Source organism: Schistocerca nitens, chromosome 4 (assembly GCF_023898315.1).
Source record: "Schistocerca nitens isolate TAMUIC-IGC-003100 chromosome 4, iqSchNite1.1, whole genome shotgun sequence".
NCBI lineage: Eukaryota > Metazoa > Arthropoda > Insecta > Orthoptera > Acrididae > Schistocerca > Schistocerca nitens.
This window is the reverse complement of record NC_064617.1, coordinates 133,043,650-133,061,399: the sequence shown is the minus strand read 5'-3', so window position 1 is coordinate 133,061,399 and position 17,750 is coordinate 133,043,650. Positions and strand designations below refer to the sequence as shown.

The 17,750-nt window shown below is 41.3% G+C and overlaps 1 protein-coding gene across 1 annotated transcript in view; it reads right to left on the bottom strand.

Moving 5' to 3' along the window:
- Nucleotides 1-15,166, bottom strand: part of LOC126251965 (facilitated trehalose transporter Tret1-like) — a 93,945-nt gene extending 78,779 nt beyond the window's left edge. Inside the window, exon 1 of the mRNA XM_049952729.1 lies at nucleotides 15,073-15,166. Coding sequence (XP_049808686.1) covers nucleotides 15,073-15,092 — 20 coding nt within the window. The 5' untranslated portion in view covers nucleotides 15,093-15,166. The remainder of the gene's footprint in view (nucleotides 1-15,072) is intronic.
- Nucleotides 15,167-17,750: the final 2,584 nt, after the last annotated feature.

Genomic DNA, 17,750 nt, shown 5'->3' with positions numbered 1-17,750 from the left:
TTTTCTTAGACGCTTTGTTAGATTGGACAATTTGGCCACACCTCGTTTATGTGAATTATCTGGAAAAAATTCTAATTGGTGTTGGGATGAGGAAGCTCAATCAGAATTTGAACAACTTCGTGATGCTTTAGTTGCTGCTCCACTTCTTTCACATCCGGATTTATCTAAAGATTTTTGTTTGGCGACGGACTCATCATACAAAGGCCTAGGTGCACATTTATTCCAAGAGATAGAAGAAGACGGCGTTGTAGTACAGAAAACTGTTGCCTTTGGAAGCCGTGTTCTCTCTAAATCAGAGAAGAATTATTCGATTACGGAACTTGAAGCTTTGGCTGTTGTATGGGCCTTCACAAAATTTCGCACATTTTTGTTTGGCCGACATACTAAGGTTTACACCGATCATCGAGCTCTGGAATTTCTTATGTCAACAAAATTAACTCACGGCAGATTGTCACGATGGGCGTTGTACCTACAGGAATTTGATTTTAGTATTGTTTACATACAGGGATCTTCAAATATTGTTGCTGATGCTTTATCACGTGCACCTATGGGTTTGAAACAAAGTGCTGAAGAGGACTGCAAGGAAAACCATTATTGTTTGATGTACATTCAAGGTGTTGCGTTTGAGAACTTTATTTCGTCTTCGCTCCAGGACATCGCTAAGGGGCAAAATAAGGATCCAATCTGGAAGGACATTAAGGAGAAGTGGAGGAGAAAGGAAAGCGTAGCGATTAGACAGCATTATTTAGTTCGCAATGACATTCTTTTTAAACGGAAATCGGTCGACAACTCTGTTTGGTTAGTTTGTATTCCTGATGAGTGGGTCAATAAATTGATTTGGTACACACATTTCAGTTATGCGCATTTTGGTCCCAGAAAATGCTTTCATAAATTACGAGAAAATTGTTACTTCAGTAATATGGAAAAACGTATTCGATCTGTTCTTGCCAAATGCAAATTATGTCAAAAGGCTAAGCCGCCAACGGTTTCTCACAGAGCACCGTTGTTTCCTATCATTCCAGCGAAATTAAGGGAGATGGCTGCAGTTGATTTGTTCGGTCCAGTGGTTCGTTCTACTAATGGTTTTGCGTACATTTTCGTAGCAGTGGAATTGACATCAAAATATGTGTGTTTTACACCTTTACGCAAAGCAACAGCTCGTTCAGTATCTAATGCTTTCATCAAACATTTTCTTAAAGAAGTTGGTCATGTCGATAAGGTTATATCAGATAATGGATCACAGTTTCGCTCTAAAATTTGGCTTCGTACTCTACGGCGTCGTAAAATTAAACCAATCTTCATTTCACTTTTTCACCCTCAATCTAATGCTTCAGAAAGATGGATGAAGGAAATCAATAAATTGTGCCGTCTTTATTGTCATCAGAATCACAGAACTTGGGATCAGTATCTTCATATTTTTCAAAACATTCTGAATGAACTGCCTAATGACTCAACTTCTTTACCGCCTCTATTGATATTAAAAAATAAAGTACCAACAAATCGCATTTCTGAAATCGTTCCTTTTCCGCCTTCACGAAAACTGCGGCATTCTGAAGTTGTGAACCTGGCTCTACGAAATATTGCGTCTGCGGCTGCAAGAAGAGAGAAATCAGCTAAACGTCCTGGTCGTTTAAAAACTTTGTCAGTTGGTCAGAAGGTATTAATTAAGTCTCATCGTTTGTCTCACAAAGGAAAGGGATTGTGTCGCAAATTTTTTCTGCTTTATAACGGTCCATTTAGAGTTCGCAAAATTATTCATGATAACACTGTTGAAGTAGAAACTCTTAAATCACGACGCTCTAAAGGAATACATCATATATCAAACGTAAAAATTTTTGTGGAATGACCTACTTGTGAGAAACCAACAGTTTACGTAAACATGGAGAGAGTACAAGGATACCGCGCTGTGTTTTGGCGGCGGCGCGTACTCAAAGCAACAGTCAGTCTGCGCGCCGCACAAGGCAGTCGTTGACCGCAAACAATCACTTCCTACGTCACGCGCCTACAGCTGATCGAGCGCTCAGTGCGAATGCACTGACAGACGTAAACAAATACACAGTCTAATTTCTCCGAATAAATTCTGTATAAAGCTATAAGGACTTCATAAATTATGTTATTAACGTTCAGTATTTTTCAGGATACGGTTGTGTAAAATATTTAAGACCTTCAGGTAAATTCGGTGCGTGTCCGACGTTAAGACGACTTGCTTTGGAGAAAATTTTCAGGAAGAATGTCATTTCGAAGAAGAAAGTAATAAATAAAAAAAAAAGGTAACGGTTAATTGAGCTTATTTTTCAGGTAACAGAATTCCACTTAGGTACGTACTTTAAACGTAATTTGCTGCTTGCCATTACGTGATTCATACTTTGTGCTAATTTCATGTTCTATGAATTTACTAGTGAAGCGACGTGCTTACGCATGTTAACTGATTTTGACAATGATTGACTAATGAACAGGGTTGTTATTTGTATATATTATGCATCGCTTGGCTGCTATGCTTTTTCACTGATGTCATATTTTTTTATTATGTGCCTGTTGTGTTTATTTATTTAAGTTATAATTGTCACCTGATTAATTGTGCTGACAGTGGTTATGTATGTAGGTTACACTTTGTGATTTATCTGCTTGCGCCTTCATGTTTACTTTTTAAAGATTACATATGAACATTTATTTGCTTATGCTGATATGATGCTAATCACTTGTTTATTACGTAAGATATATGTTTGCTGCTGTGCGTATGGATTGCATATTTACACATTTCTGTTTTGTTGTCATAACTACTCTTCAATTTAGAATATAGCAATGCTGATGTACAGTGTACAAACATGAAGATTAGGTTACACAATTGTATTAATTGTAGATTGTTCGCTTGGCAGAGCCTCGTTATAGGGATTGTGCTGCATCCACTTGTTGACATTCTGTTCGCTACTGGTATATTGTCGCGATATTGCATGTATTGCTTACGCTCAGTGCCTGATATTTTTAAGATAAGAAAATGAACTGCTATAATTCTACGAACGACATTGGTACAAGAAACTGCTTAGAAGTCACATGAGCTGGAGGTTTTATGGAAGCTGTATAAATTTTTGCTAATAGGAAGGAAGCTAACGACATGAGATACCAACACTAGGTTTAGACCATTGACAGTTATTACACTGCATTTTTCATGAGCAATTGAAATAGGAAGTGACACTTGACACGAGAAATACTCCACATGTTTGTTTCTGTTTGCCATAATTTTTGAAGTGATGTACACACTGAAATATCACGATCATTAACACTTCGTAATCGTACTTAATTACTGAGAGTTATTCGAACTAAGTCTGTTAGAGGTCATGTATGCATTTCTTTTATTTAATGATGGACAAGGAACCAAAATGTATCTTATAATTTATAATGAGTAGAAAATTTGTGTCAGATGGATTATACAGAGGTTGTGTGTGGACACTGTGTCTTCGGATTGTATGGGATGCTGAATTGAAGTTGCACTAGGATTTTGTCTGTACTTGTTCGAGGAGACTGACTAGAGGAAAGAGTTGTTATGGAAGTGAAATGATATTGGTGCTGAGATTTATATGTATCGACGTATTATTGAGGTATTGAGATTATGTGAAGTTGATGATTATTGGAGTTTCGTGGACAAGAGGTAAGGTAAATGAGGTATTATTGAAGTATTGAGATTATGTAATGCTGATGATTATTGGAGTTTGGTGGATAAGAGGTGAAGTAAGTGAGGAGCATTTTTTTTTCGTTGGTTTATATGGAACAAGGAGGATAAAGATGGCAGACTAGAACACTAAAGTAGCAGGAAGATTGTCTACACACACACTTTGTCAAATCACTAAGCAGTATATACTTTTTTTTGGAGAGAGGAAGTAATTGCATATCTTGGCTCACTGACAGTTGTTCAGCAACCGTACAATTTGATCTGGCTTGGCAAACATTGGTCTTGACATGATGACTATGACGTTGACTAACTATTATTGACTGTTATACATTGCTGCCACTACTACTTGATACACATGATGAACATAAAATTTTGACAGAATTGCATTTACACAGTTAACACTATTCAACTACACAGTAGCACTAAATGTGGATGAAAGATGAGTGAGTGTGTTTTGTGTGTTTTCCTTTTATATATCCCAGAGAAGTGATCCCAACCTATCTCCTAAATATTATTTTACTTGTTGTTGTGGCTTGCACTGACACCCATAAATATTATAGGTTTACTGGTATTTGTGTATTGTAATAGTTAATAGGACAATTATCTGATATCATTTGTGTGTTTGTTATGATTTGTATGTTTAGTGTAAAAGCATTGTATGTGTATTCAAACTATTGTTCATGCCTGAACTGTCTGATTAGTGACGGTGCTGCACTTTTCAACATGGTGGATGCCACCTGGACATGTTTAATTTCTGCTGATGAACAGTGTGATTAGTGATAGTGAATTTTATGGACTGCGGTCAGCACCTGGTCAACATTACTGGGTGCCACTGATGGACTGCTTCTACCGAAATGGTGTTACTTGTTGACGTCTGCACCTGCTCAACATTGCTGGGTGCCACTGATGGACTGCTTCTACTGAAAAGATGTCACCTGTTGCTGTGTGCATCTGCTCAACATTGCTGGTGCCACTAATGGAACTGCTTATACTGAAATGGTGTTACTTGTTGATGTCTGCACCTGCTCAACATTGCTGAGTGCCACTGTTGGACTGCTTCTACTGAAAAGATGTCACCTGTTGATATCTGCACCTGTTCAACATTGCTGGTGCCACTAATGGAACTGCTTATACTGAAATGGTGTTACTTGTTGGTGTCTGCACCTGTTTAACATTGCTGGGTGCCACTGATGGACTGCTTCTACTGAAAAGATGTCGCCTGTTGCTGTGTGCACCTGCTCAACATTACTGGTGCCACTAATGGAACTGCTTATACGGAAATGGTGTTACTTGTTGGTGTCTGCACCTATTCAACATTACTGGGTGCCACTGATGGACTGCTTCTACTGAAAAGATGTTACTTGTAGGTGTCTGCACCTGTTCAACATTGCTGGTGCCACTAATGGAACTGCTTATACTGAAATGGTGTTACTTGTTGGTGTCTGCACCTATTCAACATTACTGGGTGCCACTGATGGATTGTTTCTACTGAAATAATGTTACTTGTTGGTATTTGCACCTGTTGACCATTGCTGGGTGCTACTGCTGGAACTGTCAACTACTTGTTTCTTGGGCTATGGAAAGCGTTTATGTGAATATTTGTATAAACTGATTTTTTGTGTATTACTGTTTGTGAAAAGTTATGAGACTCTTACCTGCACATATTCGTCATTGCTGACGCTATTGATTGAACTGTTTAACCACATAATACTTGTGTAAACTATTATGTAAAGTCACATGTATGAAAGAATTTGTATTGCTTACTGTATTTTATATATTAGGTTATTGAAAGGTCAGTGCAAAGCCAAAATTTTATCTAGTTATATGATATTTACGCATTAATATTATCTTTTATTTTTTTCTGTTTTTTTTTTTTTTTTGACGAATTTGGTGGTATTTTCACCACCAATGCTGGCAAAAATACCATCAAATTCTAGCCCGTGGAGGAAGGGCATATGAAAGGTGGCTACACTGAGCCACAGCGCCAGAGATCGCGCTAGAGAGTATTGTTCCGCCGCCTCCACTGGCAGTGATTATTGAGAACTCGTAGTAGTCAGTGCTTGGGGAGAGCTCGTGGTAGTCAGTGCTTGTTAAGAACTCGTAGCAGAGAGTGTTTGTTGAGATGTGATACTGAAAAGTTCTTGTTGAGATGTGGTAATAGCGAGTCGGTGTGGAGATATATTGTAATGATTAGAGTGATTTTGGTCAATATATGAAGGTAACGAAACTTGATTTATTTTTCATTATTTAATGTCGTAAATAATGCTTCATTACAGGTTCAGTCAACAAAGCGTCTGGCTTGTGTTCTTGTATTAGAGTGTAATTCTGGTTTCTTGAGTAATTATGGTATTTTTATTTTCTTTAATTAATTCAGTATAAATGATATTTAAAATTTCTTGTGTTATTGAAGAAGAACCGTGCCAGATGCGTACGTTGAGTCATACTTCCACACACAGAACAGTTAAACTTGTGCTTTGGTTTCGTAGGTTTTATAGTTGCTGGGGACTTAATTAATTAATTGTGTTAATGAAAATTTCCATTTCATTCTTTGTTATTGTTCTATGCAGTCAGATAGCGTAATAATACTAGTCAGGGCCAACCGTTACGAGACTTCGTAATCGGACATACAGCTACTAAAGCAAAAAAATTAAAATTATTTGCATTTCTTTTTATTTAATTAAGCCCCCATGCAAAGTCTGCATTAATGTATTCAGGGTGTATCAATAAATGGCGAAAACTGATATATTTCGAAAATAGACGATAGTAGAAGATGAAAACATTTCAGTAAAAATGGTTCCGATTGTGACTGTATGGTTACGAGACGACAATATTTCAATATAACTTGTTGCCCTACTTCATACAAATGTATCTCAATTGTAAGCTTTTTAGCCGGCCGAAGTGGCCGTGCGGTTATAGGCGCTGCAGTCTGGAACCGCAAGACCGCTACGGTCGCAGGTTCGAATCCTGCCTCGGGCATGGATGTTTGTGATGTCCTTAGGTTAGTTAGGTTTAACTAGTTCTAAGTGACTAATGACCTCAGCAGTTGAGTCCCATAGTGCTCAGAGCCATTTGAACCATTTGTAAGCTTTTTGATTAAGTCCAAACTAATTGGGTTCAAAATGCCCCCATAGCCAACCTTCATAAGAAATACAATACCGCTTCAGCATGTTACATGTTGCAATTTATTGGGCACTCGTACCCCTTCAACGAAGTGTTCCACGTGTCGTTATCGTCTTTGGGTGCAATAATACACTTCTCTTTACAGGAGTTACGAATTCTTTCAAACACCCCCGGATCATATCGTGTACTTCGTCAAGACCGTACTACTCGCTGCTGCAGTTATCAACTGCATTAACTGGAGTGCTGCACACTTGAGATGATCCACGACAGAAAAATCCAGAAGTCAGATGATCCCGGAGGCCAAGGTACAGGGCAGTTCCGCACCTATCCATCTTCCATCGTGTTTCAGCGATAGATGCGTTACATCTGCGGTGAATGTACTGGTGCGTCATCAAGCATGTACTACGTTCCTCGATGTTGGCTCACTGCGTATTCACCACTGCTCTCCTCTCCCGCAGAGGAGCGTTTGTTGACAGCCTCTATCGCTTCGTCAGAGAACTATGAATTGCATAAGCTGGTGAGGTTAGGTACACTGTTCGTCTGCGTTGCGCGGTACTGAATCAGCATATCGGCCGTCGCCATAAGCATGGCAACAGTTTAACACTGTCACGGTCAGTTACACAGGAGCTTGGCAACTAGAAAGCAGGGGAAGTTTGGGCGCCCCGTGTAATATGCTGTAATTGCACATACAGGTCTCTATACAAAATGCAGTGTGGGTTTTCTGTAGCGTTACTAGCCGATTCGATTTCTTTCCTGTTCTGTTCTTGTGAGGAACGGTCGAACCACGACTTGACTCACTCCTTTACAGCAAACTTAAGGATGCAATAAGCGTAACAAATACTGATTTTTCTAAATTTACACGGTAGCCTGTCTCGAGAAGAGCGTCATCTTTACTTCAGTGCTCTGGATACCTAAGACTCATTTTGGCTGAAACTGAAGTCTTATGGCAATGTTGGGTTGGAGGCTCCGAGGAATCTAGGGGAAAAGGAACACTCTCCTTCGTGTAGGCGATATCTGCGCACTGTATTTGATGGTGTTTGTTTTGGCAAGGATATTACACCAATAGTAATTTAAATCTTAAGTATATGAAATAATGTAATGGATACCATGGATTATTCATTGAACAGCTTACAAGGTCATATTTCTTGGTCAGTAAAAAAATGGAAGGCATTTGCATGCATTAAATCACTCCATACACTCCACAAGTATTAAAAATAAGGTATGGAAGTTAATAAGTTGAAGTACTGACTGCAGTGACATTGGAATTGTAAGAAGTGATTACCCAGTATTAAGTAGCTGTTCTAAGGTCAGCGATAATACCATACCAGCCACGGAAATAGCTTATCTTTGACGATAGGAAAATGGTGCTGTTACCTGCATTGGATGGCCAGTTTTTACTGCCACTAATTTACAGGCAGTTCAGATTACCTGATGGCCTGTTACAAAAAGTACCCAGCAGGTACGGTACGATGTCAACGTAACTCCGAACGTCACGTAAATCATTAGAGTTGCAAGTCTCTGTAGAGGGGCCAAGAGAGTGCACTGGCGTTGTTAGATGTTGCCCGGTCCGATGGGGTAATTAAGGGGCGTCACATGTTAAGTGGCCATTGTGCAGAACACGGAGATGCCTGGCGCTCGTGTGGGAGACCGTTATCTGCATCAGACAGTTTGAAAGGGGCCACGTTGTAGGTGCCCATTTGAAGATGGTCAAATCATGAGTTATTCAGTTTTTGAGGCATTCGGACGTGACAGTTGTCCGATGTTTGACTGCCTGGAAACGTGAAGCCAGGCATACTTGTCAAATTTCCTGTCGACCGCTTGTCACCACCAGGGAAGATCGCTATATTGGCCTCTCTATAGAGACTTGCAACTCTAATCATTTACATAACGGTCGATAGTGTGTTCGTGTTCGAAGTTACGTTGACATCCTACCGTGCCTCCTGGGTACTTCACTTTTTGTCAGGCAAGCACACCGTAACGTCTCTGCCGACCATCCGAGAACCAGTGATAGATACACTGTGTCATCCTGAATAATTGGTCGGAGACTAGGAACATTCTGAGTAGGGAATTACCGTCCAATGCTGCGCCGTCAGCTGTTAATGCCGAGGCACAAACGGCTGCGCTTGGAGTGCTGCCGTGAGCGGGAAGCAATGAGCGCCGATGAACGGTTTCCTACTGTGATCAGATGACCACCGTCGGCGAGTATGGAGGGAATCTGAGGAGAGGTACATTCTTCTAATGTCTGGAGAGGGCCAGCGGTGCTGCTCCTGGCATTATGGTGAGGGGGAGCCATCGGGTATGACTACAGTGTACGTCTAGGAGAGACTGGGGAAATTACGACAGTCCAACAGTACATCACGAAGATCCTGCATCGTTGTGCGTTACTTCTCGCGCTACAATATCGTGGTGCCATTTTTGAGTGGGACAGTGCTCGTACATACATGACACGTTTGTCTACAAACTGTCTGCGCGATGCTCAGGCACTTCCACGGCCAGCAAGATCCCCTGCCCCTGATAGGATGTGTGTGGGGCCAGCTCGGACGTCAATCCATGCCAGTGCCAATACCCTGCTTGTCAAGGACCGCTTGCAACAGTTGTAGACCAGCTTGCCTCAGGAGAGGCCAACCGGATCAGAGCACACATCGAGGCCAGAGATGGTGCAACGTCATAGGAAGAAGTGCGCTCATACTGCCAAGTTCTTGACTCGCGGAATGAGCCTTTCAGTGCTACTGAATTGCCGAATTTACACTGATGGGACTGATGCTCCCTTTCTGTTGACCTCGTCGTCGATGGAATGTTAAATCCTACTCCTACTTCCCAGTTTTTACACTGATGAAAGCAATTTCGTTGCCTATTATGAAAAATAAGACTCCTTGTTGAAATGGACAAATCTCAGGCAACTATTAAAATTGTGGAAAAGTGAAGTATAATTTTCCAACAGTCGTCTATTCATGTTAGAAATGAAGACTCTGTGCCACTGAAATTTCCTGGCAGATTAAAAGAAGCGTGTGCCGTACCGAGCCTCCAACTCAGAACCTTTGCCTTTCGCGTGCAAGTGCGCTACCTACTGTTACCCAACTCACGGCCCGTCATCACAGTTCTACTTCCGCCAGTGCTAGGAGACGAGATACTGGAGGAAGTAAAGCTGAGAGAACGGGTTGTGAGCCGTACTCGTACTCAGGTAGCTCAGTGCGTAGATCACTTGCCCGCGGAAGGCAAAGGTCCCAAGTTCGAGTCTCAGTCCGAGACACAGTTTTAATCTACCAGGAAGTTTCATATCAGCGCACACTTAGTGATTAAAATTCTTCTGGGTATTACGCCGCGTCATTGCTAAAATCTAACTTCCTCAGGGAAGGCCGTTGCAATTCGGCCGAAACGTCGGTTTCAGTTTTTTATCGTTACTTTTTAGCAATGACGCGGCATAATACCCAGAAGAATTTTAATCACTATGACACCGGCCGCGGAAGCCTACGTTCTTATATCAGCGCACACTTCTCTGCAGAGTGAATACTGCATTATCTGTGTCATTGTCGGGGATTAATACAATATGGTTTTTATTGCAAAGGCTACTAGCTGTGCCAGTAATGGACTAACGCATAGCTACACATCGATCAGTAGCTCCCAAGACGCTTCACTAGAGAACTAAATAAATATGCAAACGACAGTAAAAACCGACCATCCAATGCGAAACAGCAGCACTTTCCTGCTGCAAAGATACTGTCTTGCGTGGTTGGTGTGGAGTTAGTACTGACCTTAGGACAGCCACTTAACATTGGCTAATATCACTTCTTATCTCTGCAGTGCCACCGTAATCAGTACTTGAACTTATTGATTTCACTGTGTCGCGAGACAGGAAACGTGACTGAATGACTAACTCGATAAGTTAGATTTATATGACGATAAAATCTATCGCTAGCAAGACTGATGTTCATGATCTGCTGTCTGGGAATACCAGAGGTGTCTTCTACAGATAAACGGCATTAAACGTGGGCAGAACACAGAACACAGAGCTCGTGTTTTTTTTTTTAAAAAAAAGATAATCTTTCACTCTATGCTGGCCACTATGGCCGATGCTTGTAAAAATGATAGCTCTTCAGTTAGACGAGCTTCACCTCGGGGGATTAATTCAGCAGAATTTTCCTTCCTCTGGGAAGTAGGAAAGATTGCTGAAGTTTCTTACACGTCAGGACTAAAACACACGGCGTCTTCACCTCCTCCGAATTGGTTCGCCTGACCCAGTATTCAGAAACAGAGAAATGGGATAAGAATCATGACCATGTGGGGAGCGTTTAGAGGCGGAGTACGGCGCTAAATACTATTTTTAACATCAGTATCTCATCGTGGCTCACCAGCTTATTGTCAGGCTCTCGAGGGCGAACTGATCTGTCAAATTTCATACTTTCACATGTATTTCTTCAACATGTAGCTGTTGAGTTTTGCCCTCAAAAATACGACTGTTATATTCAATTCGTCACTTCTAAATACATGTTTTGAGAAGGAAAAAAGTTGTTCTCAAGTTACTCAACTTACGAATCGGAGTGGAAAAACCTAATCCACTGGAAAACGAGAAATGCCTTTGTAAGTTACGTGACAGTTCGTGGTAAGTCACATATCTTAGAAGTACATTAATATATACATACGAAAAATTGTCGCTGAAAGTACCACGCACAAAAATGGATTTGAGTAATGCACAGCAGACGAAAGAACTTGGAAAAGTTGGACCCACTGGCTGAAAAAAGTTACCAAAGCCGGAAGGAGGTGCACAACGGATCGCTGGTTTGTTGCGGCAAACAACGAATACGGCAAAAGGTGTGGGACAGCTTCCGGCAGTACCACTGTACGATTATAGAGACAACAGAAACTACTACTTACTCATTGGTTGCTGAACATGTCAGCTGAACATGTCAGCTGAAAGTCAACTAGTTTTTCGCTAACAATGAAATGTAATAGCAGTGACACATTGTAGCAGCGAACAGGAAGGGACAGCTTTCGCGTTAAGTATCTCACTTCTAGTCAGCAATGAATGAGAAATACTTGGCACAGGTTGATTATATTCCTAGTAACGTTTCATGAAAGAGTCTTGTGGTCCACTCGGACGAATTTGGAAACTTCCCATTCGTCTGTCACACTCAATCTCAACAGCCAGTGAAAAGTAAAACTATTAATTTACTGGCACTCCAGATCGCCTGTTCTACAATTTGTCCATAATCGGTTTCCATGATATTTCCGTCTCTAGCTCTTCTTTTTGATGTGTTATAAAGTGTATTTTATCACAGAACGCATACGTCAATATCAGTGATGTAACGATATACATTCTAAGGAAAACCGAACACGCACCACGAAGTAACTATCCGAACGGGATGGAAATCGGTAGATTATTGCAATTTCAGAAAAACTGGTTCAGTTATTCAAAAGAAAGAGCTTCACAAATTGAGCAAGTCAACAACGCGTTAGTCCATCTCCGGCTTTTATGCAAGCAGTTATTCAGCATGGCACTGATAGAGCTATTGGATGACGTCCTGACGGATATCGTGCCAAATTCTGTCCATTTGGGGCGTTAGACCCTCAAAATCCCGAGCAGGATGGAAATCCTTGCGCATGATGCTCCAACAGCTGAATGTATTGTCCAATAACAGTACATTAATGAAACCAAGCTGAAAGCCCCTAAAAGTCAAGGCTCCATCTACTAGAAGGTAAACCACACCCCAAGTGATTAGTACATATTCGACGTTGTCAGCTTTTCTCAAGTCATTTTTTCATTTGAACAAAATTCCCTGGAGTCCCAGAAGTTTCTGTTCAATGAACAATTAATCTGTTCCAGAGTCAGCCAATGTACTAACATTTATCAGTTATTGTAAGAATTTACTGTGATTTCAGTGGTCAAGTTACCAGTCTGGCACTACCCTCAGCAGCTGTTGCAAAATCGTAAGTAGTCCGGCGTGGCACGTATCTTCGGATACATAATAGACCTGAAATGATTTGAAAATTTCGTAAGCTGTCTTCAGATCTTGTACTCAGAAAGGCGATACCCGCACCGACTGCAGCTAAACGAGTCTGATGTTTCAGTTTGCTGTCCCTTGAAGATGAAGGCGAGAGAGATGAGTGAGCTGAAGTATACTCGCCTTAAACTCGCCTATGACATCATCTCCGAATTCGTTCTCCCCCCTACGCTCGGACGCTCAACTCGCGAGTCTGCGCCATTGCCCATTTAACAGAAACTCGTCACTTGAATTTTATAGGGTACAGGTGGACTGTATCAGCTTAGAAAGGAAAGCGAGAACACGAGTTCGAAAGTATAAGTGGGGGCTCGCATTACAGCTATGTACGCAACAGTTGCGCAATACGATTGTTACACACAGTACCCATACAATGCCGTCGGTTAGCACGACACGAGGATTGTGTGTATTCTTTAAACTGTGTTTTAATTATCAAAATAAATTAGCAATAGTTTTTGAAAAAATTATAGAAATGGATGATTTAGCCCACAAAAGCAAGTTGCCTTGATCAATAGAATACACAAAAAGCGCACATTTTGGCCGCAGGGACATAAGAGTGACATTGCTCTGTGTCAAGTTTTCGTTTGTCGGAATACATACGTTTTCTGATGGTGGAGTTGGAATAAACAACAATTTTGTTTGCAATATATATTCAGGATGTGGCACCTCACAGCCCTTATGAATTTGAAAAATGTCGTATTGCCGCCTTGAGCTGCTGGTAAAATACTTTATGTATACAACCAGTTTCAGTCGTCATAAAAATATTCACAGCATCATGTCATGCGAAATATAAAATCGTTATCGTCAGTTGATAAAAGCACGAATGATACACTTGTCATATCTTAATGTACTTAGTCAATCTATGAAACTGTGTTGGGAGTGTTAAAACTGTAACCATCGTTAAAGCCGTGAACAGATTCATATATACCTGTATATGAATATGTGCATCTGCTAGTTATTCCTGTATGTCTCAATTTATTGATGAGGTAGACGATTATTTTCCTCATATAAAAGGTGTATTTGATTTCCAATGAAAAAGCTTGATCATTAGTAAGTGAAAACAATCAGACTTATCTACAAGAATTTTCATTAGTTTTCTTTTTCCAGTTAATTTTATTATTCTTGCAACAATGCTTTCAAAAAATTAAGATCACGATTTGAATTCGAATCCGACCGAAGAAGATCAGCACGAACGTTTTTTTCTCTTAGATTCTTTGTATTTGCTGTAATCTTTCTGATCTTTGAAGCAGAAATTGCGTTAATTTTACTAATCGGAATCATCATAAAAACATCAGATATTATAATTTGAGATTTATCAACAGTATTAATTTTATTTCTTCTACACGAATGTACCAGTCTGTTCACAGCGTTAACGTCGATTAGAATTTTGATGTAACAGTTTTTAGAGACTGACTACGTAATTTATATTACAATATAATAACCGCGTATTATTCACGATTCTATCACGTGGCTGTAACGGTGTGAAATTTCGGCTAATATGATGCTGTGAATACTTTTATGAACCTGGTGATAGCCAGACGACTGAAACTAGTTGTATAAACAAAGTATTTTACCAGCAACTCGAGGCGGTAATGTGAAATTTTTCAAATATAACGTCTAATTTTTATCATTCTTGCTGTTTTTATTCTAGACTTTTTAGCCATGTTACCACCTCTGTGGAGAAACCCCTCAGCATATATATTATTATTGTATTGCAGTGCTTAAGATCTGAACATTGTCTAAACTGTAGACAGCAACCGGTTGCCAACCATAATGTTTTATTCACTTTTCATACTTTTAATGTTCGGAAATCATCTCAGAAGGTATTTCCGTTGAGTGTAGATTGTTATGGAAGCGAAACGTGCACTATAAACTGTCCACCCGTAAAGAGAACAGAACTGTATACACTGCAACACTTAATATTTGTCTTACATTCTCTACAGTCTCACAAAAATGAGCTTCGTTAGAGGTCGTTCGATGGTGACAGTCCGTCATTTCGCCCTGTCAGTACTATTGAACACCAGCGTGATCGTGCACTCAGCTTGGATACTGAGTCGCGACTAGCCTCATTCTAGCACGCTGCAGTAGGGGACAACGAGATGACGAGTAGGAAGCGACCGCATCGCCGCAGCTGTCACACTCTTGTAACTGCTGCGGAAAGGAGCGCAGCCGATGCTATTGACGTAGCAGCGACGCTTTGATTTTCTGGACTATGCAAGCTCCAGCATTTGATTCGTACTCGCGCAAGTCGTGTCGTGTGTAGCTGGGGCCCCCGCTCGGCGGACTCACCGACTGTCCTCGTGGTCCATGGCGGCGCCAGGTCTGCTGCTGCTGTGGCGACGTCGGTGGGCGAGCGAGCGGCGGCCGCAGCTGCGCTTGTCTGAGCCGGCCGGCCAGCCGCCCGCGCGCTGCTACGCGCCTTCGCCCCACCCCACGGCGGCAGCCGCGCGTCAGCTGACGTCACAGCTGTGAGGTAACCGCACCTCACCTGCCCGGCCAGGTGATCCGCGGGCCGTGCAATTCTGCCGCCCTCGCAACGTGGCGCCGCCGCAGTCAGCTGTCCGTGCGGGCGGACACAGCCACGCCCCCGCTCTGGTGGCCCTGACCACCACAGACAGCCGACACGGGCCTAGCGACCTTCACAGACTGTACGGCTTCCAATGGCAGGAAAAGTCCCGATAAAAGGCCCTACACACTCACCGACCGACCGAGGTGGCGCAGTGGCCAGCGCACTGTTCTCGCTTTCGGGAGAACGGCGGTTCATACCCACGTACTGCCATCCTGATTTAGATTTTGCGCTATTTCCCTAAACCGTTTCAGGTAAACGCCGAGATGGTTCCTTTGAAAGAGCACTGTCGATTTCCTTCCTGATCCTTCCCTAATCCAATGGGACCTATGATATCACCGTTTGGTCCACTCTCCTGGACCGACAGACCGACAGACCGACGAAGATTCCTTGTCTGGATGTCCGGCCGGTAGGACCACCAGACAGCCGAACCGCCACCCCCATTTAGCGACGGACAAAAAATATCCATACATCAAAATATCGATATTTCTGCAACGTCATATCGATATATGTCGCCCGTGTTAACGATAGATCCATTAATCCGTAATTTGTATTAAATATGGAAAGCGATATTTTTTTTACTTTCTTCCCTTGATTCACAAGTACTATCGTTCTTGCCCATTCCAACTAATACCATTTTTTTGCAATCTGGTAGTAAATGTCTTACAATGGGCTTAAGTTATTTTCTTATTCGGCACCAGAAACGAGCACCAGATTTGATGATAATGTTTGGTTTGTGGGGGCGCTGAACTTCGCTGTCATCAGCAACCGTACGAAGTCCCAATTTTTTCACACTCCAATTTTTTATGCAGTCCAATCTAGCCACTATCAGGAATGATGATGATGATGATGATGATGATGATGATGATGATGATAAGGACAACACAGATACCCAGCCCCGGGCAGAGAAAATCCCCCACCAGGCCGGGAACCGAACCCGATACCCTGTGATCCAGGGGCAGCAGCGCTAGCCACTAGATCACCGGCTGCGGACAGCACCATATTTGAACATGAATGTACTTATAACTGCATATTCATGATAGCTTCTTACCTCTGTGTGTCATTCCTAGCATTGCAAATAATAGTTACGAGGTGAAAAAATGCATAAATTTTATGACAGTGCTGTATGAGAAATGTGCTCCTACGTATGTGGCGGAACGTGCGCTTCTGTTACCCCCTGACTGCCTGGATCAAGAAGACAGACGCATTGTAAAAGTAACGTACATTCGGCACAAAGATCACATACGTTACTGCACTGGGATTTGATGGAATTTGTACTGTTGTCTAAAATGTTTAGTCGACATTTCACACCTGCTTCGTCAGAGATTGCTCGAAAATACCCAAAGCCTATTCTGTTTTGTCCGCAAGAGTGGCTTCCCTTGTAAACTTCGTTGTCCCAGATAACAGAAGCAGACTGGCAGGTGAACATATTAAACAAAGAGTTCTGCTATTGTCTATGATTACTGGTTTCGTTAATTCGATTTTCTTGTAAGTGATTTTGCAGTACATTGTGTGTCTTTTATTGGCTGATGTTGAATATAGTAAAGTATTTGTCAAATTTTAAATGTTTGTTAATCATTTCTGTGCCTTCTTTTTTTTGATTCCTGTAAATATTGAAAATATCGATCGATATTTCGTGTATTCTTGGCTTGATATTATCGATGCCTTTTATAAATATAGATATGATTTATGTCGATATTTTAAAAAATTGCCCATCCCTAAGCCACTTCACGCAACAAATTGTGCCGTGCGTATTGTTGTCGTGCCAGCAGTCCGGAAGAAGTTCTTCTCTGGTCACTGTGCGCGGGATTCAGTGCTATGTTACACAGTGAGAGGTGGACGAAACTTTGACAGTCTCTGAAGAAACTTAAAGTCTGGAGATGTTTGTGGGTCACGCCATGCGAGCAGTATAGCAACAGAGACGCAAGAAATGAAGCAAGTGATTAATTTTTTAACCAATCCATAACGGTTTATGCGGCACAGAGTAAAAGATATAAAATTTATCAATTAAAGTCAGTCGACCTTATGTATTTCGGTTTTAAAATTTTATTTACGATACTTACAGAAATGAAGACTGAGAACCGAAATAAAGGCAGACTATATCTTAGATTCCATTTCAGATACCTATCGGAAATAAAACAGTCAAAGGACGGTTATTCATAAAATATACTTGCTTCATTGTTACAAGTGTTAAATAGTCTAAACTATATCCATGCCTTTTGCCATGAAGAGCGAATGTCGGACATATTTTATAGGTGTTCGAGGTACATTTCTTATACACCTCTTGTGTTTATTTGATGATGTGCGCAACTAGCATTTGTAATCTTTCTTGTCCTTATTTGAAATGAGTCCCTTAAATTTACAGGGTATCTTTTATGTAACATGCTTAAATATAATTAGT